This window comes from Poromitra crassiceps, assembly GCF_964638095.1.
Source record: "Poromitra crassiceps genome assembly, chromosome: 9".
In the NCBI taxonomy this organism is placed as follows: Eukaryota; Metazoa; Chordata; class Actinopteri; order Beryciformes; family Melamphaidae; genus Poromitra; species Poromitra crassiceps.
Window position 1 is genome coordinate 50137770 of NC_139630.1, and position 27213 is coordinate 50164982.

The window sequence follows — 27213 nt, forward strand, 5'->3', positions numbered from 1 at the left end:
GGGGAGGAGGTAGAGGTTGGGGTGAGGGGGGTGAGTGTAATGTCTCTTCATAATGACATCATGGCTCTGACAGAAGCTGGAGAAGACGCCCCAGGTCTCGGAGCGGCAACTCTTTGGCTCGGCGCGTGCACGTGTGTGCATGTGTGTGTGTGTGTGTGTCCCACCCCAGGGCCACAGGAGTCCTCCTGGGCTTTGTGGGGAGGAAAGTCAAACCGTCAAAGACAAAAACAAAACTTGACCACCAGCAATATGAAGCAGAGGGCAGGCCGTTTGGTGCCGGTTTGGAAGAGATGAGCGCGAGGGCGGAGAGGGGAGAACATTTGAGGAGAGGGGTGGGGGGAAAGAACACAGAGACAAGAGCGAGAGAGAGAGAGAGAGAGTGTATGAGAGAGAGAGAGAGGAAGGGAGGTGCAGGAAGTTGTCGGGGGTTCAGGGGTCAATCTCAGCCTGCAGGTGTGGGTGACGCTTTCAGGGCGCCGAATGTGAGGCCTGGATTGCATCATGAGTCCTTGGCTTGTCCTCCTAATCTCGCCCCTGACCAGACGAGTCCTTCCCCTTGGCTTTGTTCACACACACACACACACACACACACACACACACACACACACACGCTCGCATGCACATGCACACACATGCACACACGCACACGCACACACACACACAAAACAACACATACGCACCTTGGTCCTTTGTGTGTGAGGAGCACCCAAGGCAAGCCAGTTTGGAGAGTTTGAGATATTCCAAGGGCAGAGCATCGTATTGTGCTGAACTACAAAGCGCACGAGGAGCTTCTCGCTTCACATGGCACACTGTACAAGTCCATATTAGACAGGGAAGATGCCATTGCAGTAGTAGGTGACTTTGCATGGACCGCTTGCATCAGCTTACAACTTTGAATGAACTCAGTGGTTCGGATTAGTGGAAGGAAATGATACAGGTAAAGTGTAAAATGCTGCGAGGGATTTCATGAACACTCTGGCAGCGCATCATGGCATGTACAGTACAGCACGCAGAGTGATGGACAGGTTTCTTCTTTGAACCTGGTGCCCTGAGTGTGTGTGTAATGAGACAGGTCTTCTGACATGTACTAATCAGCCCAGACTCTTGACCCTGTGGCAGTGAGGCTGCCACAAGGGGCAGCACTAACAGCCCGTACCACCCTGCAGTGCATGGATGTGCATGTGCCATTTGAGGTGAATCATTTTCTTCAAAAAGGCAAGATATTCTGCTATAAAATTGATTGCTATATCTGACATAGAGAATAAATCAAATGAAGTTAATGCGAGGCATTATAGTGATCTGAATGTAGCTTTGATTTATATTTTGAACTGGATGAACTGAAGGTGAATTTGACACCGATACTAAGATGATACTGTATCATACAGTAGATACACAATCACTCTTTCAGTCACTACTGTTAAAAGCAAAGATACAAGAAATGTACTACTACACAATACACATACAGTAAACACACTGGTAGTGCCATAACGGCATCTGATCCTAGTAGTAGGGCTGGGCGATATGGACAAAATCGAATATCACAATATTTTAGACCAAACAATTCGATACCGATATTGTGACAACATTGTAAGGATGACTATTGGTGCTTTCACAAAATTTTTACACAATGCGATTTTCGATAAATAGCAAATCACCAGTAATGTGGATATAATGACTAAGTAGGTAAAGGCAAATAATAGAAGAGTAAGTTAAGAAAATGACATCACTTTACTATAATGCAGCCTTTAAAACCAGGAAAATACAACACTTATGTCATATCACCATATCCAAGATCTCAGACGATATCTAGTCTCATATCACAATATCAATATAATATTGATATATAGTCCAGCCCTACATCCTACCAGTAATTGTCCATGTGTATCTATGAGTGCTGGGATGTAGGCTACCATACTGTGTGTGTGCGTGTACCATACCATACTGTGTGTGTGTGCGTGTACCATACCATACTGTGTGTGTGCGTTGGCTCATATCATGGTCAGGGTGACACTCAGCAGGAGTGACAGCAGCTTTTTAGGAATGTCATCAGTCCTGTTCATCAGAGGGGGCTGTAGCCTTAGAACACACACACACACACACAGCCAGTACCTCCACAGTGTATAAAAGAAGTGAGACTATACGTGTGATCGTCCAGGTACTGTATGCGTTTATTGTTTTCCAAAGTGCACCGACAGACATACAGCACAGATGAAAAAGTGACCAATCAATAGGAACCATAATAAGTCACTGTGATGTGTGAGGACACAGACACTGGGTTAGTAGTCCAGACATTTTACCCCAAAATTTGGGTCAACCTCTCTCACAAATAGCAACAAAAACAAACTAAGAGGGAGGGGGCGGATGGGTAGGTTGAAAATCACCTAAATAAGATCCTACTTTTTAGTTTAACCATTACGTCTATGGGACGACTGTTCAAAACACGCCCTCTTCCAACTCGAACTACTCGTTCAGACTTTAAGCTATAAACTCCATCAAACGTTATAAACAAGTCACCACTGTTAATATACTCTTATTACGCTTTTTGATACCTTTTGTACTTCTTGAGAAATCGGTTTAAATTGTATCTTTTTCTAAACCTTTATAATGGGATCCTATGGAGCAGCCTACAGTGCAAAATTCACACATCAAAACGGTGGCAGTTCACAGAACTTTAACACTATATAGACACATATTATACATCAATGACACAAATCCATTGGGTTTGTTTTTGTTGCGATTTGTGAGAGGTTGACCCACATTTATGACTGGACTATAGGGCCCTTCTACCTGCCAGTCAACATGTTGTATTGTACAGTAGTGCAGTGGAGTACAACAGAGTGCAGTGTCTACAACAAATATTTGTATAATGGTCGATTGATATGGCATCACTGAACCGTTCTTACAAAGCGTTTCGTCTGCTTATATGGAAGGTGATACATGGCATGGAATTTGTTTTCTATACAAGTCAGTCATTATAAATATCATAAAATCAGTATTCAAGACCCTCAGCTCACTCAATAGCTGGAGTGTGGCATGTTAGCGAATGGCTGTGTTCAAACCTGATATAAAAACACAAAAGATTTGATTCACGAGGCAGGAAGTGACACGTTGGCCATTATCAAGGCTTTAACAGCTTTCACTCATCACAACATCCTTTAAGGGCCTGTTTTACAAGACATCAATTATTTATTATCCGATATATTTTTATGGCATTATTAAATATATTACATCCATCATATACACTTCTTAGATGCACAGAATAGCAGTGTTGTAGAGTATAAGGGAGTTTCCTTAGATGAAAACACCTCTACTATACAGAAAGTAATTACAATCTTCCCAGCGATAATCCGCCCAACAACTCCTCTAATACAACCAAAAAACCTCAACTCTGCAACAATATCAATCTAGTGTCTCATCAATATATTTTGTTCATTCACCCTGCATAGTATCCAGCTCTCCCTCCCCATCACATAAGGGCTTTGCAATAAAATAGTTTGAAAATGTACTGTGTGCTGGATAATGCAATGCAAGACATGATAGGGCTGTTTCTAGACGGGAGCATCACAATGTCAGCTTCAAATGAAAGTTGAAGCTCTCGCAGTTCAGATCATCTCAATGGGGCTTTGTTGGAGTCACCAGCCAACCTGTGAAGGATGATCCAGGTCTTACAAGTGGCTGCAGATGGAGCATATTGCACATGGGTGTGTGTGTTCTTCACTTTAGGGAAAAGATGACTTCAGTGTGGGTCAGTGTTAGGTGGGTCACCTACTTAAAGTGATCATCCGGAAGATTTTCATATAAATAAATGTCTATAAAGTCACTATATATCGCTAACTGAGTTAACACAATGGTGTTTGAGCCTATGGCCCATTGATGAAAGCCCTTGCATATCTCTGTATTGCAACATTCATGAACTTGTGTCTGTGGCGACACTTTCCCCGCCCCCCCAAAACAAACAAAAACAAAAAAGATACCACATGCAGTTCTTGACGTGTTTCCCATCACCCAGCACCCGCCAGAGAGGGTAGGCAGAGTAGGAACAAGTTGCTGTTGTTTCCACGTTATGATCCCACTGGAGATTAGGGCAGAACACCCCCTGCGCCTCCGCAGCAGTCAAGCGCCGGGATTGGCCAGGAACGAGCCTTTTGTTCCATTTTGACAGCTCAAATCTCCCACACACACACACACACTCTGCGCCCAGCCGCCCACATGTCATAGCGATCTCCAGAGCTCCAGTGGGATCTATAATAATGCACCGCTGACCAACTTTTTCTTCGTTTGAGTTGTGTGGCGGTTGGCATCCAAGTGTTGCATTACCGCCCCCACTGGCCAACTTGAATGCATTAAGAGGAGAGAGAAAAAAAATAACCTTCACGTCACATTATGCGACACTGTTTGGATCTCACCTGCAATTACTGCTCATGGCCATAGGGGTCGTCAGGGAGAAGAAAACTGAAATCTTCCGGATGATAACTGTAATAATAAATGCAATGGAACCATATAGGCTGAGAAATGACAGAGAATAATGCCTGAAGACTTAGAAGTGTCATCTCTCAGTTTCACTCGTGTCATTTTGGCTTACAGCTACTATATGAGCAATGGGCAAAAAGCCAATGTGCTGTAGTGGATCGCCATTCAATATAAGCACTTCTTAATTATTGCACCACAAATGGTGTCAAGTCTTCTCTGCACCAAAATAACAAGAAATGTAAACCATCTAAGTGATAAACAAAGGAGCAATGTACAAGGTAGGTAATACTGCTGCTTTGGCAAACTCCACCACAAATTAGACCCCAAAAAAAGTACATAGTCACTGAAGGGTCATAAACAGAATGGGAGCTCAGTGCAGCAATGCATAATCGGTATCCAGATTAGAAGTTCATCTGAGACACTCCGTTTCCCAGCATGCAACTCTGCTTCCTATAGTTCCACAGTGCACAATGTGTCTACTTGGGCCAGTCCACTCTGGCGAAGAAGGGGTGGGCTTTGATGTCGTCCACGCCTCCCACCCCCGCCCCCAGTCTCTCCATTGGGTTGTACTGCAGGAGCTATACAGCGAGAGAAATCAGAGAGATAAAAACACACACAAATAAACAACACACATGTTTTTCATAAACATAATTAAAGCTATCGCAAAGCTAAGAGGAAATTGGTGAAGAAACGGTAAAAAAACTACAGTTACCATACCAAATTGTCATAAAGGATTTCTACACCAGTGAGCCAAAATGATGCATATTTACAGTCCAGAGGCTATAGAATGTATATACTGCCCTTGACTTCTTGAAACTTCTCCTCTGCTACAAAATTAGCTCAAAATACATTTATAGACCAAGAACATGTGCAAAAGGTCCACAGGGGTGAATTATTTTATAGCTACTGTATGCTAAGCTGGTGTAGCATTAAGACACGCACAGTTTAAAGTGCGTGTACTGGCTGCCCCAGCACACTGGAACTAATGAGCTCGGGCACTTGAGTCCAGACATCAGGCAATCCAAAATATCTGTCTGACTCCGTTATCAAGATGTCTGACCCAAGTTAAAATACCGTGTCGTGTCTGAATGCACCTAGGTCTCACCTGTTCCAGTAGAGAGCCGGCCTCCTCCGATACAGACTCGGGGATGTTGAGCGCCGTGTGGCGACTGATACCCGCTGGATGGCACTGCAGCAGAGACTGGGGGAGGGAGGGAGGAGAGAGAGAGAGATTATTATCAACGATTCAAAATAAAGAAAAAACAGAGTGAAGAGACAGACACACTGACACCCATGGAGCCTCGGTCACTGTGGGACCTCCAGAACTGGACAAATAGGAGGAGAGCAGGGGGACAGAGCACCTGAAACAACACTGATCACACCAAGCATAACAGGAGCATGCGTTCACTGCTGTTGCTGTTCCTTGGAACTGGACCGCTGTGTGTGTCACAAAGTGAGTCAGAGAAAGAATGACATGGAAAATACTTTATGTTTTTTGTTTGTTTTTTCCCCCCCTCCCATATACACAGCAGAGTTACCGGAAGGGCCAACAGTTCAGTAACGGTAAATACAAAGGTGAACCAGTATTTATCCAGGTTAGGCCATTTAAGATCAAGGATCTGTTTTTACAAAGGGAGACCTGGCCATGACAAGATGCACATTTCATTAAGGAAGTGGCAATGGTCATAATACACAATCATCTCTGCATCAGTGAGAGAAAATGAGGACGAGAGAGAAAGTAAGCTAGATTTGAGAGAGAAAGAGGGGGGGGGGGGGGAAGAAAAAGAAAGAAAAAGAAAGGAAGTTGTGTAGATTTTGTGGACATTTGTGTTTTGTTGGAGCAAAAGATGGGTGAGTAGTACTTGCTTTGACCACAGACTATAATCTCATTGTTCAAATAATTGAGAATAATGATGATAATTACACTACACCACACCTTTCACTGTGTCTAGACTGACACATTGAACGTGTGGAAACTGATAGGTGTAAAGTGTGTGTGTGTGTCCGTGTGTGCGCGCGCGTGTGTGCGTGCATGTGTGTTGGGGGGGGACCCTGTGTTGTTTGCATCAGTTAGGTCGGTTGCCTGTCTCCCCTGATACGTGCTGGGGGGGATCTGGCTGGGTTCCTAGCCGCAGTCAAGACTGCTCCAGGCGAGATCTTATCCTGCAAGGATCAAGAGACGCTGTGTGCGCCTGGGTGTGTGTATCCTTGCCAGGACTGTACCCCGACATAATCATCAAAGGAGGCATCTGTGGGGCTGGGTGCGTTTTTCCAGGTAAGGTGGGTGTGTGTGTGTATTATTCACTATAATAACACTAACCTAACACCCTGACTCATGTTCGGCCCATTGATGGGAGCCGGTGATTGTTGATATGGAAATATGCCCACTGGCAATCAGTTAGCATTTATTCAAATTTAATAGACAATGACAAATTGAAGGGATGCTGCGCACCTGTACGGTGTCTCTGTGCGCTGCTGCTGCTGTGTGTGTTTGCCCTTCAAGACAGCAGGAAGTTATAATTAGGATGTACTGCTGAAAGGGTGTGCGTGAGCGCCTTTGTGTGAAAACTAACAGGTTCCTCAAAGCAAATTAATATGTATCTATTTTCTCCCGAACACAAGGCTCAGAGATGCTAGCCCTCCTCCCCAGCCCGTCTGGAAAAGATGGCCCCGGCCTCGGACCGGCGCTGATCCTGGACCAGCCGCAGCAGAGATGCGCTACCTGGAGAGCCGCGGCACCTAGAGAGCTGCCCCGGTCTCCACCTTCCACGCCGATCTGAGGTCAGCGTGCCTCAGCCCAGCGCTGCTCCAGGAGCCAGCAAAGAGGCCCAGGGAGAGCTGACCCCCTGGCCCAGCAGATGGAGCTCAGGCTGGGGGAGAAAGTCACACCGACGCCCCCTGGCACTCCCCGAGAACCAGAGTAAGAGACGGCAGCCAAGACGCACCTCACACACACACACACACACACAAACAACACAATCCAATCCACCTACTCAAACACACACACGCACACATACACACGCGCGCGCGCACGCACACACACACACACACACACACACACACACACACACACACACACACACACACACACACACACACAAACCTGGCACAACCATAAAGAGTGTGAGAATTGAAAGCCAAGACACCTACAGACACCCCACAACACCTTAACACCAAAAGATACTTTTTTTTTTTGAGTTTGACTTACCTTTCCTGTCAGTAGCTCAAACAGTATGGCGCCCAAGCTCCACCAATCACATGCTGCCGTCTCCTCACTAATGCCTCCCACCTCTACGACAAAAGCAAAAAAAGTGACAGAATTAATCAATAAATTCACAAAAATAGCCGATGCGTTGGAAAAGGTGGAGAATCATGTAGCGAAATGGGCAACTTATGACAGATGTAAAATGCAAAACATTGACCAAATATGTACATTTACCAATCATTTAATGATTTGCTTAACTGGCAAATGCACTACATGACTGTACCAAGCTGCTTTAGGTTGATCGCTTTTCCTTAAGATAAAACCCTCAACACAGTCAGCAGCAACGCTCAATTCAGAATGAGCGCACTAACACGCACGCACAAGTGTGTCTCATGAAAGGCTGATTTGCATAATAAAAAAGCAGTTAAATTGAGGAAACCGTCTGTGCCGCAACTTCACACCATCTGCATGACCTGACCTCACACACACACACACAGTCACACACACACACACACACCAAGAAATATATAGGCAGCAACACATGAGCTGCGTGCCCATTCTCATCAACAAAATCATTTTGCCAAGGCTGCGCGTCTGCGTCTGTGAGACTCTTGCTAACTTTGGTTGATGATGGACAGTATTTACCGTAAATTCCGGACTATAAGCCGCGGCTTTTTTCCCGTTTTTTGGCCTTTTTTGCCCCCTGCGGCTTATATAACGGTGCGTCTTATCTATGGATTTTTTCCAAAAAAAAAAAAAAATCTCTCTTTTTTAGCACTCTTTCTAACTATAAATCCACTTCTGTTTTAATTTCCTCTCTTGCCCTCTTTTAACAACATAACATAACATAACATAACACAACACAGGTAAGCAGAAAGAAAAAGACGAAGCAATCACGCCATGAATGAGGAAATGACTCACCTGCTGGAGGCTGGAGATACACCGCTTGGGCTAAACTTTTACTCCGTGAAACACTATCGATTAAGTCCGACATCGCTCAGAGGTTTTGAGCAGCTTGAAAACAAGTTTGAAAACGTGCAGAAGTCCATCCACTCACTCACTAAAGAAAATAATGCAACCGTGAAGAGTTTCACTCGTGTCCAGCCATCTGGCCGAGTTAGAGCCGAAGTCCCGAACACAGTGAGAAAACCTCCCGAAGCTGCTGCTGCCTGCTGCAGCGGGGTGCATATTGTCCGGCCAGCCGACCGAGAGGCATGCGAGCCGGGCACTATTAAACAGTTGGGGTGTGTGAGGTGGCTGGCTGTGGAGGTGGCGGTTTCTCCTCCTCCTCCTTTCTCCCGTACAGCAGAGCGGACCCCAGGCTGCAGACAGCCCGGCCGCGGCGCACGTCCAGACCCCGGCCTGCCACCGAGGGCCATCTTCATCTGCCTACTCCGCTGGCCCGACCGTCAACTCATCCTCCAGGCTGCGGGGAAGAAGCCCCTCACCTGGGAGGGTACGCGCTTTTTCGTCCGGCAGGACTTCTCCGCGTTGGTGCAACAGAAACGCGCAACATACAACAGCATCATCGAGTCAATGGATATCGCTTTGGCGTACTGTACCCAGCGAGACTCGTCATAACCAGACCGGACTATCTTTAGCACTCTTTCTAACTATAAATCCACTTCTGTTTTAATTTCCTCTCTTGCCCTCTTTTCACCACACCGCGGACACTGTGTGCCCAGCGGCGGAACAAGAGCTCAAAGTGAAACTGCCGAATATCTTTTGAGTTGGACTGGTCAATAGTACTGTGAGTAACTAAAATAAAAAAATAAAAAACGGAATTCTCTCTTCTTTAGCACTCTTTCTAACTATAAATCCACTTCTGTTTTAATTTCCTCTCTTGCCCTCTTTTCACCACACCGCGGACACTGTGTGCACTGTAAAAAAAACAAAAAATACCACAATGTGTGATTTTGTCTGGGGATTAGTGACCTGACTTTTGTTTTGTTGAAATGTTAATAAATGGGAGCTTCCCCAAACAGCCATCGATCCCGACAATCCCCTCTGTGCACGAAGCCTTACATATGGTAATTAAACATCAAAACACCCGCGGCTTATAGTCCGGTGCGGCTTATAGAAGAAAAAAATAGTCACCTTTGAAGGTGCGGCTTATAGACCGGTGCGTCTTATAGTCCGGAATTTACGGTACTGTGTTTCTTTGAAGCGTTGTAATCACGGTCACACGGTAATCACAGTAACACGATTTTAATGATAATGAAAATTTGAAGCGGTACAGGTTACCGTAAGGGAATTTGATCACGGTTTATCATTAAACCGGTTATCGTTTGATCCACAGACACACACACACTCTAAAAAAAAAAAAAAGTCTCCCAAGGTGAACATTTTATGGGAAGCATGTCCACTACTCAATCCAGCCCTCCAATCCAGAATGTAGCCCCCGGCACTGCTCTCCCACCGTCAGACGCACAGCCAGTGTGACAGGCCGCTCGGCTGGAGGGCTGCAGGCACGCCACTCTGTGTGTGTAACTAAGACACACAAAGCAAGAGTGATACTCGTTTGCTGGAGTCAAATGTGTGTGTGTGTGTGTGTGTGTGTGTGTGCGTGTGTGTGTGTGTGTGTGTGGTGTGTGTGTGTGTATACACGCTACTGGGTACCAGATGGCCTCTTGTGGTGCTCGGCTCCCCTCTGCTCTCCTTCCTCCAGAGGGGGAGCCTAGTCACCCAGAGGGCCGGGACCCAGGGTCGTGGCTGCGTGTGCCCAGAGACCAGGCTCCTCAGCTGGGGGAGCATCAGAGACAAAGACCCCTCTTCTCCTGGAGGCGGCGGGGAGCTCCAGGGGCTCTGTGCAGCTCTCTTGCAGCCAAGGTTAGAGCGGGGTATGATACTACTTGTGCACAAACACACACACACACACACACACACACACACAACTGAGCAACCAGTCTTCAGGGCTCCCCAGGACTACTGTTTTGACAGCCAAGGAGAGAAGATCGTCATTGAACGGACTAGTGATACCTGCGTAGTTATGAGCTGGAGGGGAGACACTGGACACACACGCACACACACACACACACACACACACACACACACACACAAACACACACACACACACACGTCTCAGAGCAAGGTCGATTGTCATCACAATGGATTAATGTCTAAGGAGCTGCAGGGAGAGTACAGTGGAGCTGGCTACACTTACCACTCTGTCAGAGCAAGGCAGGCAGGGAGGGAGGGAGGCAGGGAGGGAGGGGGAGAGGGAGGATGAGGAGGGGAAGGGAGAATGAGATGCATCCACAGGCCATGGGTCATCCAGACCCACTGTTACAGTGCTGCTGCTGCTGCTGCATCACACAGTACATGTGTGTGAATGCTAGGGAGGAAACCATTACTGCTTTCATGATCAACCCTGATACAATTCCTGGCAGGTTAGTATTACCGCTTCAGATTGTAATGATCATTAAAAGCGTGTACGTGTAGGTTTGATGGCCGTGATTATAGCTGCTGCGCAGAGCGCTGTTCACTTGTTTATTCAAAGTTTATCAAAAGTAAACGTGTTGCGTGTCCAAATTCCACCAAATCCTATTGGCTGTGTTATATACAAGCAAAGTGCACACACAGTGCTGCTGATTTTATTTGTGTTTTTCAATATAAAACTCTGTGAAATTATTTCACTGAGTATATCAGTATTTTTTGTTTTCAAGCATATTTCAACAATAATAGGGATAACAGTGATATTTTGGTCACTATAATCATGATTGTGAAATTTTCATATCGTTTTTCATCTCTAGGGAATGCTAGGGCTGAGTATCGATAGACTCAGCTCTCAGTCCTAATCCGTTTCACTACCTTAAGACTGAGAATATTATTATTTAAATATTTTCATAACGTTAGGTGGTGCTGTTGGAAGCCTTGCATCGGAGAACCGATCATGAGTGTTGTGGGCGGGCCTGCTTTCTGGGGGCAGTGACGCTCGTGCAGAACCGGTGTCTCGCAAAACATCGCCGCGTTTGCGGAGAAACATATTAATCACTTAGAGACAAACATAACCTGTTAATAGGACGTGTTTCATCCGGCCCCGGCGGCTAGAGGTCTTTCCCCCAGCGATAAGCCCGACTCCCGAGGCTAACGTTACAGAGCCTGCTGATGACTTCACAGTAGCAAGCGGACCACTTCCGGGTAGGAAACATTATTGTAAAATAAACAACAGGTATGAACTCTCTTTGCAGCACATCAGTGTCTTGCTCTATATTGGAACTATGAAACATTGCATTGCCGCTACCAAATAAAATTCTAATAATAAATGTAGGCGTGTCTGCTGCCGGCCATACTCGCCGGGCTCGAAGAGACAGATTTTGACAATGAAATTCCCAGACGTTTGGTGGTTAGGTGGCGCCGCTCACCAAACGTCTGGAAACCGAGACTAGGGTATCGATACCAGTACCAATACCTTAGTACTTGATAGGTTTGATAGGTTTTTCTTAGCCATGCTTTTGAATGTTTTGGTGGCATCTCACCACGCTCAACTTCACCACCACACACTGTATGGGTTGAGGCTGCTGCAGTAGTAATGGACCAATCGCACGTCGCATTCAATCGAAGAACGCTTGCGGTAATTGGTTGTGAGCAAAACCATCAAATTAGTCATTCTTTTTCTAGTTCCGTGTACAAAAGGATCGAATGCACGTATCGCTTGACTGGAGGAGTTTCGATACTACTTGGTACTGGATTGTTTTGGGTCGATACCGATACCAAGCCCTAGTGAACGCACATGCAATTACTATACTCATATTTTGAATGGCATTACTGGGTTTAAGTTTGTGTACGCCTTCAACCCCTAACCTGGCATCTCTTCTTTCTTAAACGGAGCATGAGAAACATTCAACTTAATCCTGAGAAATGTGAGAAAACAAAGCATGCTGAGTGAGGAGGTGAGATACCCAGCAGCACAACAATACACAGAGTTCACCTCCTAACCTCCTCTTCTTCCCCTTCCCTGAACAAAGTGCACTTCCCTCGCGCGCTGCATCTTAATCACACTGCATCTGCTCTCTCTCCCGGGGGCCATAAGGAACTTTCTCTCTTCTCCTCTTTTTCACACTTCCCCAGAAACCCAACCGACGGCCATTGTTGAAAGAGGAAGTCACGTACGTGCAAGGAGGAAGTTAAGGAGGGATCGGCCTGTCAAGTTCCAAGACTACACAGTGTTTCTTGTACAAGGAGGATGTTTTCCTTGACAACGATAATGACCGTTCATAAAATGTGTTAACCAAACAACGGCCTAAATTACACTGAAACGTGAAACCTTGAGCAACTCTGTAACTAGGGATGCACCGATATGAAAATTTTGGCTGATAACCGATATTTTACCAATTTCGATATATGATCTATATAAAAACACATTTCTATGATAATACAATTTTGTACATACTGAAAAACACATGTAAACTATGTGAATTTGAAAAAGTAATGCATTTCTTTATTTCCAAAACATTAGGAAAAGCCCATAAATCAAAGATTTACTGCATTGTTTCCTCTCAATGTGAAAGTTTTGGCTGACACCGATAACCGATATTAACATTGCAACATCGGACCAATGCTGCCGATATGCTAAGAAATGACTAACATCGGCTGATACCGATATGATTGCCGATATATCGTGCTTCCATATCTGTAACTCATCTTCACCATTTATAATAATAAGAAAAGCTGATTACAAATCATATAAAGTAGGGTTATATTTAGGGTGCAATCGCTGTCACGTGAAAATGTTAAACGAGTTTAGAAAACAATGTAACAGCTCAGAGTCAAAAAGGGGAAGTAAAGCTTATCTTCCATCACACAGTAGCTGAGTGATGACTGAACAGGTAAGTCAGAGAGAGAGAGAGAAAAAAAACAATGATTTTTTTTTAATGACTGAAACCTAAGCCACTGACTTGTCACCTCAGAGGGGAAGAATACTGAATTTCCCCTTAGACTTTGAAGACAATTATTGGCTTTGACACTGCTTCCCTCCCAACTGAACAATGAACAATTCCAATTTCAGCCACACACTCACTGTGTCACTCAGCTTTTTTTCTAACCATATAAAAGAAACAGTAGCCATCTGATGGTTATCATCAGTAACAGTGACATGTTGAGAAGGTAAATACGCCGCGGTGCAAAATAAACAAATGAATGCCACTGTATTTTCCGAGTCCACTCCCATGTTTTTTGGGTGTGAATGTGTGCCTTTTAAAAACATGCACACCCCCCTTCCCCCTTGCACACACCTACACACCTACAGTACACACACACACACACACACAGAGCAGGCCCCCTGCAAGCTTTCTGGCAAACAGTCATAAATCTGTCATCAGGAATGAAGCCATCGCTGGAGCTGACCCTGTCTGGATAAACAGCAATACATAACAAGGGCAGGACACACACACACACACACACACACACACACACACACACACACACACACACGTGTGTCGTGTCTGTGCTTATATGCTCGTACCAAATGCAAGGGGTTCGTGGGTTTGAATTAAATACAAGCGAGACGAAACGATCGCCATTCTCTTGTGTTGTGTACATCATCTCTCAACTGACCAAAAGGGGAACAATAGACAAAGGTGGACAGAGAGAGAGACAGACAAAAAGAGAAGGAGAGAAAGTTGCCAGGGGATGAGTAGGACTTTCACTCAACAACAGCGTATGAGACCCCCTGCTGGTCGGTACTGTGAATTACATCCACTGATCCACACACTGACTTAACTGGAGTGTGTAACTTGCAGGACATTTTCACAGCAGGGTTCAGACGGATTCATTCAACATTTTTCAGCTGGAACTTTTTTCTTGCCACAAAATGTATTCTTATCTTATTTTTCTTAGATCCATTACATTTACATTTTGAACTGAATGTGACCTCAACCCTGTTTCAAATTGTGCTACCACAGTCTACTTGTGTGTGTCTAGCTAGTTGATGCATGGCAACAAGCTGCACCTTTACATACAACTACTGTAAGTCTCTCCTTTTGACCTGTCTTCTTCCTCTCCCTGACCTATAGGTGGCTGTTGTGTTTGTCCAACTGAATTGCATTTAAATCATTTGACTGATTCAAAACTGACTTAACAGTGCTATAATAACCAACTCAAAGTCAAGTGTACATTTTGCCAAAATTCACTTTTCACTATTTTGCACACAGCAACATTTTTTCTTTTAATAGACACAAACCTTTGACTAGTGTGTGAACAGACTGCCCTGCTTCTAATAATAGAAACATGATTATAATAATTTCACAATGACTTTTAGTGGCAAACTTAACTTACATTCCAAACTCCTTTATACATCCAGCTCCTTGTGCCTCTGAGCTCTGCTTCCATCCTGTCTTTAGGTCATCTACTGCTGCTGGCCTGTGGAACGTATGCCTCTATATGTGCTCCTATTTCCATTACTAGGCTTTTAAACACACTGTTTTCCAGGAGGCAGAGAAATGCACACTTTGGATATTAGATGGAGAGGGTTTGCTGCTTTCAGATTTATTACAACGGCAGCATACGTACGTTCTGGACACAAGGAGGATTTAAATCTAAAGTACAAGTGACCTTCCTGGCTTGAGAGAGAGGATGAATATGAGAATAGCTTAATATAAGTGCGTGGGCGAGTGAATGGGTGTGCGGGTCATCGTGTACACCTCCGAGTATTTTCACGTATCAATTTTTCCATCCGGCACATTTGAGAAAGATGCAATTAAATATATCGCACACGCACGCACACACACACACACACACACACACACTATCCAGTAGCTCCAAGTGCAAAGTCATATGGCGATAGCAACAAAATAACTTGATACACACACACACACACACACACACACACACACACACACACACACACACACACACACACACACACACACACATACACACGGAAGTGCTAAGTAGGGACATGGTGCTGTAGTCTAGCAGCAGTTTGTTAGGCAGCCTTTAAACAGCATGCCAGAGCTGCCACGGGCCTGCTGGGGGCAACACAAAGGGTCACCGCCACAACACTCGCTCACTGTGGCACAACAGTACACTCTATAGGACACACGGGGAACTGCAACAATAACCAGCTGCTCAAAACTGTCACAGGTAGTACGCTCACAAACCAAGGTATTTCTAACCTATTCCATAAATAATGATTGATTCATGGTGGTGCAGTCAAACGCTGAGGACATACTCATGATAAATACATTATCCTTTGGATGCGTTTAGCTTCTGGCCTCACTAATGACTGGTGGTACAGAACGTTGCCACTCTGATATCTGTCAATCTATCTGTCAACAGAGCTCACAGTGCATCCTCTAGTACTCTCTGATATCTGTCAATCTATCTGTCAACAGAGCTCACAGTGCATCCTCTAGTACTCTCTGATATCTGTCAATCTAACTGTCAGAAGAGCTCACAGTGCATCCTCTGGTACTCTCTGATATCTGTCAATCTATCTGTCAACAGAGCTCACAGTGCATCCTCTAGTACTCTCTGATATCTGTCAATCTAACTGTCAGAAGAGCTCACAGTGCACCCTCTAGTACTCTCTGATATCTGTCAATCTAACTGTCAGAAGAGCTCACAGTGCATCCTCTAGTACTCTCTGATATCTGTCAATCTAACTGTCAAAAGAGCTCACAGTGCATCCTCTAGTACTCTCTGATATCTGTCAATCTATCTGTCAACAGAGCTCACAGTGCATCCTCTAGTACTCTCTGATATCTGTCAATCTATCTGTCAACAGAGCTCACAGTGCATCCTCTAGTACTCTCTGATATCTGTCAATCTATCTGTCAACAGAGCTCACAGTGCATCCTCTAGTACTCTCTGATATCTGTCAATCTAACTGTCAGAAGAGCTCACAGTGCATCCTCTGGTACTCTCTGATATCTGTCAATCTATCTGTCAACAGAGCTCACAGTGCATCCTCTAGTACTCTCTGATATCTGTCAATCTAACTGTCAGAAGAGCTCACAGTGCATCCTCTAGTACTCTCTGATATCCGTCCATCTAACTGTCAGAAGAGCTCACAGTGCATCCTCTAGTACTCTCTAATATCTGTCCATCTAACTGTCAGAAGAGCTCACAGTGCATCCTCTAGTACTCTCTGATATCTGTCAATCTAACTGTCAGAAGAGCTCACAGTGCATCCTCTAGTACTCTCTGATATCCGTCCATCTAACTGTCAGAAGAGCTCACAGTGCAGTGTTCCTCCTCTACTCTCTGGAGCAGTGTTTGCACGCAGCGCGCTCGCACTGTTTACGTGCCTCTCTCTGTATGAATGAGGCCTTTGTGGCGATGGGACCGTGGCCTACTTATGGCCCTGCATGCCTGCATAGCATTAACCTCACACAGGCTTATTAACTGGCATGCCAACAAACAAAAAACCAGGCTCATATTTTGGACACAATTTTGGAAAATGATAGAAATTAAAAGAGGTATTGGCGTGAGTGTGCATGCGCTACTGACCTGGTGCACAGTACATGTTGGTGATGGCCTCCTTGTCACAGGAGTCCTCCACTTCACTCCAGCTACAAAAGTAGGTAAGTTGAACATGACCTAGGGAGAGAGGAAGAGGAAGTAGGTAAGTTGAACATGACCTAGGTTGGAGAGGAAGAGGAAGTAGGTAAGTTGAACATGACCTAGGGAGAGAGGAAGAGGAAGTAGGTAAGTTGAACATGACCTAGGTTGGAGAGGAAGAGGAAGTAGGTAAGTTGAACATGGCCTAGGTTGGAGAGGAAGAGGAAGTAGGTAAGTTGAACATGGCCTAGGTTGGAGAGGAAGAGGAAGTAGGTAAGTTGAACATGGCCTAGGTTGGAGAGGAAGAGGAAGTAGGTAAGTTGAACATGGCCTAGGTTGGAGAGGAAGAGGAAGTAGGTAAGTTGAACATGGCCTAGGTTGGAGAGGAAGAGGAAGTAGGTAAGTTGAACATGACCTAGGTTGGAGAGGAAGAGGAAGCAGGTAAGTTGAACATGACCTAGGTTGGAGAGGAAGAGGAAGCAGGTAAGTTGAACATGACCTAGGTTGGAGAGGAAGAGGAAGTAGGTAAGTTGAACATGACCTAGGTTGGAGAGGAAGAGGAAGTAGGTAAGTTGAACATGACCTAGGTTGGAGAGGAAGAGGAAGTAGGTAAGTTGAACATGACCTAGGTTGGAGAGGAAGAGGAAGTAGGTAAGTTGAACATGACCTAGGTTGGAGAGGAAGAGGAAGCAGGTAAGTTGAACATGACCTAGGTTGGAGAGGAAGAGGAAGCAGGTAAGTTGAACATGACCTAGGTTGGAGAGGAAGAGGAAGTAGGTAAGTTGAACATGACCTAGGTTGGAGAGGAAGAGGAAGTAGGTAAGTTGAACATGACCTAGGTTGGAGAGGAAGAGGAAGTAGGTGAGTTGAACATGACCTAGGTTGGAGAGGAAGAGGAAGTAGGTAAGTTGAACATGACCTAGGTTGGAGAGGAAGAGGAAGTAGGTAAGTTGAACATGGCCTAGGTTGGAGAGGAAGAGGAAGTAGGTAAGTTGAACATGACCTAGGTTGGAGAGGAAGAGGAAGTAGGTAAGTTGAACATGACCTAGGTTGGAGAGGAAGAGGAAGCAGGTAAGTTGAACATGACCTAGGTTGGAGAGGAAGAGGAAGTAGGTAAGTTGAACATGACCTAGGTTGGAGAGGAAGAGGAAGTAGGTAAGTTGAACATGACCTAGGTTGGAGAGGAAGAGGAGTCATCAAGTGATATAGAGTTTAGAACATGTTGCGAGCTTCAAGAGTTAAACAACACTGATCAGACGCTGCACCTCTGCACCTCTCCCTTCGACCCTACGCGGTCAAGTGTCACTCCGACGCTCTACTCTCCAAACTGTTTACTCCCGTTTGGAGCACTTCCTTCCTGTTCCTTTCCACCTCTTTACATGCCTCCGCGAGCTTTTCCAAGCACACGGCCCCGGCGATTACTCCTGCTTAGCTGCTACCCGTTAACGCTATCATTAGAACTAATGGTGTCATTAGGTAGCCGTGGCCATTAGCCTGGGCTAGCCAGACTGATGCACCACACTACGCCGGTGATGGGCCCTTTAGAACAATAATTACCACCAGGGAGACGAAAACAGCCACTCAGCTAATTAGACGCACACTGATAACGAGGTGGAGAGAGATGGTCGGGGATGACAAAAGGAAAAGGTGAGGGGGGAACCTGTGACGTCCTGGGAAAACAAAGACACTCTCTCCACCTGGGAGAACGGCCATTTTGCTAGGTAGAATAAATAACTGGATGAGAGACAGGTGTCGTCCCTCAGTCAAATATAACCATCAGGCTTTTGCTGGAAATTAAGTTTTGGGGAAAAAAGGCCACATCCTGTGCAGATTCACGGCACTCCCTCTAGAGGTCAGCTGATGAAGAGCGCCACCTCACGAAGCATTCATGACTGACTGACTGACTGACCTGAATTTGGCACGTCATGCCCTCAAGCTGCGCCGTGGGAAATGATGTAACAGGATGTGAGCTGCCAGAACTGCAAGATCTGTACAACCAGCGGTGCCTCAGGAGGTCCCTGAAGATCATCAAAGACACAAACCATCCCCACAACAGTCTGTTCTCCCTGCTACCCTCAGGGAGGAGATACAGGGTACCAAGAGCACGCACAAATCGCTTGAGGGACAGTTTCTTCTCACAGGCCACGAGACTCCTTAACATATACAAATAGTGTAGTAGCCGTACTGTACCGCACTGTAGATGCTACCATTATGTATAACTAATGTTCAATAGTATGTTTAATTAGGTATACGCTATTTGCACCTAACAGAATGTTATTATGTTTAAAGTATGTTCATGCCATTTGCACTATGGGCAGTGAATACGCCACTGTCTGTGGCGTGTCTTACTGCTCTATTGCTCGTTGCCTCTTGTTTTTTATTTATATATCTTTTATTTTTTGCACTATGTTGTAACGGAGCCTACAGCACAAGAATTTCACACGTGATACTTGTACAACGGAGTGACAATAAAAATCTTGAACATCTTGAACATCTTGAAGACTGGCTACAGCTATGGTCAGCTGTAGCCTGACTGGCTACAGCTGTCTTACAGCTGGCTTACAAGCTGTCCACTGTTTTCTTTCTTGGCTTTGTAGAAATGGAGATAGCTCGTTATAGTTTCACATCTGTCGGCGGGATATCTCAGAAAACGTGTGAACATGAAACGTAGTGGACAGATAGGCCTTGGGCCAAGGAACAAATGATTAGATTTTAGCGACGATCCGAATCTGGGATTTTCACCATTAGACGATTATTGTATTTAGTCATAACTATGAAACTAAGAAGAGAGAATCCTGTGGGTATATGTTATGTTTGCAGGGTCAAGAAATCATTTTCACTTTTCTCTTTGAGAGCAAGGGAGGAATGATGTCTTGGGGCGCAACAGCAAGTTGGTGAATTGATCAGTGTTGGCGGAGGGTGCATTCTCCAAGTGCCTTCTAGCTGCCAAGCCTGGAACTTGCTTTAAGCTTGTTTGTTTTCATGTGTTTTTAGTCTCAGTAAATCAATTTTTACCTTTTGCAACTAAACTATGTGCTAAATGCTGCCCTGGTTTTACAGCAAGTAAATAGTTGTGACTAATATGCTCAGCAGCCCTCCAGCTAATATTGCTAGAGTCCCGATGTTAGAGCTTTCATTATATTTCGGTTTCCCTCCCTCCCCCCTCCCACCCACGCACAAACATCCACACTGATAATATACACTTTTAGGACTCATCATAATCATACTGTCAATTCTATGTTCACGTCTACCGTTACAATGTGATTGCAAACCAAGACACATACAAGCTCCGAAAAGGGCGAGGAGGAGCGTACTGAACAAAACTCGTTGAAATAATATCCATGGGAATGCTCGTCTAGAGCAGTGATTCCCAACCAGGGGTACGTGTACCCCTAGGGGTACTTCAGCAGCTTGCAGGGGGTACTTGGAAAGATTGGGGATTACGATGTATTTCCAAAATGATAAAAACTGATTACTTTTTCCAATTGAAAACTGTCAGAATTGTATTAAAGATGAGTAATTCAAATTATTTTAATAATGAGATGTGTTAGAGGTCATCTAAAAGTTTAATATAAGTTTAATATAACAAATTTAGGAGAATTATCGACATGAGGGGTACTATTGGCATGGTAAAACAGCTCAAGGGGTACATAACACAAACAAGGTTGGGAACCACTGGTCTAGAGCACAGTGCCATGCAAACAAATGGCAGTGGGAATGGCGGGTGTCTAACCTTGGTGGTTGAGGAGGATGTTGTTGGGGTTCAGGTCTTTGCAGACGATGCCCTCCTTGTGCAGAGCGTCCAGGGCCGTCACCATCTCCACGGCCCAGCATCGCACAAACTCCTCTGGGATACGAGCTTGGGACGCGGCCAGTGACAGCTCGTCCAGCTGTGCAAACAGCCGCGATACTTCTTTATCGTGTTCACTGCCGCCTGTATTACGAACATCTCTGGTCGAGTCAGCGTCCAGACCTAATAGAGTCTCCACCGCCGTGCGGGCCTCAGCCCCATTCCTGCCAGGGAGAGTGTCTTCACTAAAGCCGCTTGGGTTTGGAACCAAGTCTGTTTTTATACTCCTACTGGGCTCCAGTTTCTCAGTGAGCGAGTCAGTAACTGGAATGCCCGTGTTAGATGGGGGAGGTGCTAAGACAGCATCATCAAGGAGGAGGAGGTCCTTATTTTGGCGCGCGAGATCAACCATTTTGTCAGTGGCCTCTTGTCCAAACGCCAGGCTGTAGTCGTCCCACAGTGAGGTGCAGGGCGAGGAGGAGGCCAGGCTGATCTCGCACGTTGCAGAGAGTGTACACAGAGACGGGAGCTCCTGCTCCAGTGGCCCCTCCTCCTCCTCCTCCTCAGGCTGGCTGGGAAGCTGTAAGACATCGGGCTGGGTGGACTTCTGGGGAGAGGCTGTGACCTCCAGGCCCAGACACACCCCTGAGCTCTCCAGCGCCCCCTGTAGAGCGTCCACGGTCCCGCTCATCACGGGCAGGTTGACCAACAGGTCTGGCGGGTGGCCCTCGTCCTCCACGACCGCTTCTTTAAACGAGATGACCGGCACGGACTCATTGGAGGCTTTGTCGCTGCAGTCCAGCTCCGAGCCGTGACCCTTCACCTCGTGCGCCGGCTCCGGCACGTCCTCTGTGACCTCAGAGCCCGGGTCGGAGGTCGAGGGAAGAAAGGGGGACGGCGGCTTCTGAGGCGTCCGCAGCTCTCCCGGGTCGAGGCACGTCACCTCGCTGGCACTGTCCTTGCTGTCGATGCGAAAAAACTCCATAGGCGTGTGCTTGGACTGGTCCAGAGACGGGGGAGCAGCAGGGGAGGGTAAGGGACTAAAGACTTCGCCGTGCTCCTGTCCGTCGCCACGGGAGCGCTCGGAGTCAACCGCGCGGCCGCCGTTGTCGGACGACTCGGTGAAGAAGCGGAGTTCCTGAGAGCTGATGGGTGAGGAGAGGCTGTCGGTGCTCAGCAGCGAGCGGGTGCGCGAGGAAGTGGCTGTCGCCGCGGCGGCGGCGGCGGGGACGTCCAGCGACAGCGCTTCCTGTGCGCTCTTCTCTTCCTCTAGTGCGTCTGGTTCTACTTTATGTTGTTCGTACTCGTTACAAAGTGTCAAGTAACTGTTGGTGCACTCTTCCTCAGAGGTGGCCCCCGAGTCCGACCGGGCCCCCAGCCTGGGCGGGAGAGCGCTTTTCTGCGGACGAGCGACGAGCTTTTTCGCCTTCCTCTGCTGCCCCGAGTCTGAATCCGATCCACCGACGGGCCCGGAGCCAGAGCTCGCTGAACCCAAACCCGGCTGGGGTGCAGCGTGTAGCAGAGAGTGGACGGCCGTCGTGTGGCTCTTCTGGATAAAAGGGATGTCAAAGCTCTCGTCTGGGCTGGAATTACACAGGAACTTCCCAATGTGAGACCACAGCTTCCCACCTGGAGATGAAGCAGAAGATACAGGTCATTAAAGAGAAAAACATAGGATCTCTAATAAGGAGAAAGGTGGAGGTACTGGAATAAGAAAAGGAAAAAGCTCATTGCAAAATAACAGGATGATTGAACAAGGTAGATCAAAACCGTTACGACTGAAACCAATTTGCATAGTTGCAATTCCATTCATTTTTTTTTGTGGGTCATAGGTTCCGAGTGTGACGCTAACATTTTGACTTCTCACTCTCTCTTACACACACACACACACACACACACACACACACACACACACACACACACACACACACACACACACACACACACACACACACACACACAGCTGTGGTGGGGTGAGCGATCGGAAGGCAGCATCTGTTGTGTGTGATGAGAATGGATAGGGAGTTTGCAGTGATGATAATGATAGCGGGGCAGCCCGACGGCTTCGGAAGTAAAACCATCCGCAGGTCGTATTGTCCAATGTCACTCAGGTCGCTGCTTCCCTCCGTCTGTCTGTCTGTCCGTCTGCCTGCCTGTCTGTCTGTCTGTCTGTCTGTCCGTCTGCCTGCCTGTCTGTCTGTCTGTCCGTCTGCCTGCCTGTCTGTCTGTCTGTCTGTCTCTCTGCCTGTCTGTCTGTCTCTCTGCCCGTCTGTCTGTCTCTCTGCCTGTCTGTCTGTCTGTCTCTCTGCCTGCCTGTCTCTCTGCCTGCCTGTCTGTCTGTCTGTCTGTCTCTCTGCCTGCCTGTCTGTCTGTCTGTCTGTCTCTCTGCCTGCCTGTCTGTCTGTCTGTCTGTCTGTCTGTCTTTCTGCCTGCCTGTCTGTCTCTCTGCCTGCCTGCCTGTCTGTCTGTCTGTCTGTCTGTCTGCCTACCTGCCTGTCTGTCTGTCTGTCTGTCTGTCCTCCTGCAACCTGTCTGCTGCTTCCATGTTAAAGTGACACCTGACCGGGGGCACAATGCTGGCTTCTCTGACTCAGTGGACAGGAATGCTATCTGGAATGCTATGCTATGCTAACTCTGTCTTTGCTGTCAGTGTCATTTCATTAGCCTTATTAAATCATAGTCATGCTGGACGGCCCCATACGATATTCATATTGCCCACTGATATTAGTGCATGGTGCTTACAGAGTACACCAGATTGAATAGGTTACAGGCAGGGCATGGCAAGTGTGACTGTAGGCACTCACTCACACAAACGGCAGCAATACACACACAACCTACACCAACACACACGGCAGCTACACACACACACACACCAACACACACGGCAGCTACACACACACAACACACACACGGCAGCTACACACACAAGCTAGAGTGAGTGGGATGTAAGGAGGCCCAGGTGTTGGCATAGCTAATGAAGCACAGCGCCACCTGCTATTCAGAATAATGACCTGTGACACACACCCATCTCTATCACACACACACACACACACACACACACACACACACACACACACACACACACACACACACACACACACACACACACACACACACACACACACACACACACACACACACACACACACACATCTCTATCACACATCTGTCTGCAACAAGGGCAGAGGGAGGGTGGAGGAGAGGGAGAAGGAGGGGCAAAGATACTTACTTGAAAGGACAGAAGAAGACAGCGCAGGAAGGACGAAAGAGTGAAAATGAAGCAGGAAGTGTGTGCATGTGTGTGTGTACAGTAGGGCTGCAATTAACAATTATTTTCATTATCGATTAATGTGTTGATTATTTTCTCGACTAATTGATTAGTCGTTTGGTCTATAAAATGTCACAAAATGGGTGAAAAACGTTGATCACTTTTTCCCCAAAGCCCAAGATGACGTCCTCAAATGTGGTCTTTTGTCCTCCTGACCCAACAGCCCACAAGCCAAAGAGAATCAGTTTACGCTCATAGAAAACTAAAGAAACAGAAAATACTCACGTTTTTAGAAGCCGGAACAAGATGATTTCAGTATTTTTCTCTCTCTTAATAATTTGTTTAAATGATGAATAATAATTGGCAATTAATTTTTTCGATCGACTAATCATTGCATCTCTATATATGTGTGTGTGTGTGTGTGTCTTACCCTCAGCATACTGCAGCAAAAGGAAGACGGTGTCCTCAGAGACGACAAACTTCTTCAGCTGCACCATGTGTGGCACCAGGTGAGGCATGATGGTCCTCTTGGTGCTGCCACACTCGCTGCTCTTCCTCAGACCCTGCAGGCCAGATGACGGGACAGCAGGGGGGGGGGGGGAGGCCGGTCATGAAGCGCAGAGAAAAGAACGCGCATCGTGCCCGCAACGGGCACGAGAGGAGAAACAGAGAATTAACCTAAATAAGGACGTTATGGATGGCAGGAGGCGGAGCAAGGTGAGCACTTTAGGTTGTGTGAAGATTAAAGGTGTACAAATGAGGAGGGGAGCGTGGCAAAGGAGAAACCTCCCATTAGCGCGGTGCCAGCTATGCCCCGTGCCAACCCAAAGTCACTGGATTCATCAAGCCACATACCGCGCGTGACTTTAAAACAGCCACACAAAATCTATCAGAGCTACACATCAACTTCAGACCCGTGTGTGTGTGTGTGTGTGTGTACTGTGTGTGTGTGTATAATGTGTGTGTGTGTGTAGTCATCTGTGCCTGCGCTGTGCGTTGGCATCTGGCACACGTCTCGCGCCTCAGAGCAGAGGAGCTGACAGGGACAGGCCCATTAGAATCAATTACACAGGTCACACACGGGGGCGTCTGGCACACACTTCACGCTAACACTTACAGTCAGGACACACACACACACACACACACACACTACACACACACGCACACGTATGCACTCGCACACGTTACACTTACTTTCAGGATGAAGGTCTCTTGTGTTCGCTTGTCCATGACCAGAAGAACCTGTGATGGAACAGTGCCATTAATTGCCAGGTATGAGCCGACACGCCCGTGGAAGATGATGTAGTGGCCGTGTCTTCCCCAGCAGTGTTTCCCAATGACCGGGTCGGGACCCGCCCGAGGGTCACGGGAAGATAAATGGGGGTCCCCAAATTATACTAGAGCAATTGGCGTTAATGTGGCGGTTTCCTGCTGGGTCGACCAAACCGAGGCCCGGCTACATGCCAGAGACTACATCAAATACTGTAGATAATACTGTAGAACAGAAGCCTAAAAAAACTCAAAAACATGCTATATAGGTTGTGAAAATTAAGAATAATAATAATAGCAATAATAATAAACATAATGTAATTTAAGCACATATATTTTCATAGTCCTATACATAGAAAAAGGAGCATATGAGCAACCTGGGATCAAAAGGGACGGTCATTTTCATTCATTTATGTTCACAAATCAAAATGAGGCTAATGAAATTCTTTCCTGCGCTCTTAGATTTTGCAATTCTGAAGCACGTGTGCTCCTCGGAAAACCACGTCTCCTCAGAGGCCTGCAATGTTTGATGGTAGACAAAGTTAACGGCTAACTGTCTCCTCTCTCAAACGCCCACCTTCCCTCTCATCCAGGACGACTCGCCACAGAGATGCTGTTCTCTCACTTCACTTCCGTGACATCTTCATTTCCTCCCTCCTTCAATTCTCCCTTTCTCTCTGACATCTCCATCCCTCCTGCTCCCCCTCTCCGCCTCTCCGGGGAGAGCTTGAGCATATGTGTACGGCCGGGTGTGTGTTTCTGCCTGATGTGTTTGTGCTTGTGTGTGTGTGTGTGTGTGTGTGCGCGCGTTCTCTCCATGTGACCCTGGCCGGGACCAAACAGGTGCAGGCTAAATGGATATGAATGGCGCTGTGAGTAAACAGAGTGGCGGTGCTAGCCAGGGCGCTAATATAATTAAGACACAAACATCAGGGAAAGGGGGAGGAGGAGAGGAGCTCTCCATCTGTCCCCTCTGTCCCCATTAAAAGTGAAAGGAGGAAGGAGGCGGGCGGAAGAGGAGAGACAAGTCGTGACATTTTTAATGTGTAGCCAGTTTGCGCTCTGTGCCGTCTTTTTGTGTTATTATTTCTTTCCGACATAGTCGATTTTGTGCGCACCTCTGTAGAGTAACACGTGTTGGTACTGTGTCAACATTATCCTTGGGGTTTTGTGTGTGTGTGCGTGTGTGTGTGTGTGTGTGTGTGTGTGTGTGTGTGTGTGTGTAGGTGGAGCATCATTGATTGTACGTTGTGTCTCTCTCCCTGAGCTGCTTGCCAAGTCATTTCATGGCTGAGTGGTGAAGTTGCTTCGCCGGCAGCTGGTTGAGAGGAGCAGCAACCTAAACTGACCTTGTGGTCCCCATAACTGACATAAACATACACGCGGCGAGCCCTTACCACGCCATCCACGACATCCATTACACTTTATCGCTTCAGTGCAATGAGATTGTCCAAGACGGGAAGGGCACAAGGAGGAGAAGCTCTCAGACGTAGCCTACAATCTACCAACCACATATTTAGAAGCAGAAACGGGCATCATTTCTTTAAGGTATGTGCGACTAATGCACAACAGATTGCAAATGTCAACTTGAAATAAGACACGTTTTTCCAAATCTTCAATATCAAGATCTCAAATTTCAACTAAATTCTGAATTTTAGGGAAATCATATATCTCCACTCACAGGGATATATAATTTTTTTTAGCAATCTT

General features: G+C 46.5%; 1 protein-coding gene across 1 annotated transcript in view; it reads right to left on the minus strand.

Annotated features, from left to right (window-relative positions):
• Positions 1 to 2170: 2170 nt before the first annotated feature.
• Positions 2171 to 27213, minus strand: part of rps6kc1 (ribosomal protein S6 kinase polypeptide 1) — a gene marked incomplete at its 5' end in the record, with an annotated part of 31516 nt that continues 6473 nt past the window's right edge. Inside the window, 7 exons of the mRNA XM_083643520.1 lie at positions 2171 to 5048; positions 5576 to 5671; positions 7679 to 7761; positions 17126 to 17215; positions 20910 to 22595; positions 24665 to 24797; positions 25429 to 25476. Coding sequence (XP_083499646.1) covers positions 4947 to 5048; positions 5576 to 5671; positions 7679 to 7761; positions 17126 to 17215; positions 20910 to 22595; positions 24665 to 24797; positions 25429 to 25476 — 2238 coding nt within the window. The 3' untranslated portion in view covers positions 2171 to 4946. The remainder of the gene's footprint in view (positions 5049 to 5575; positions 5672 to 7678; positions 7762 to 17125; positions 17216 to 20909; positions 22596 to 24664; positions 24798 to 25428; positions 25477 to 27213) is intronic.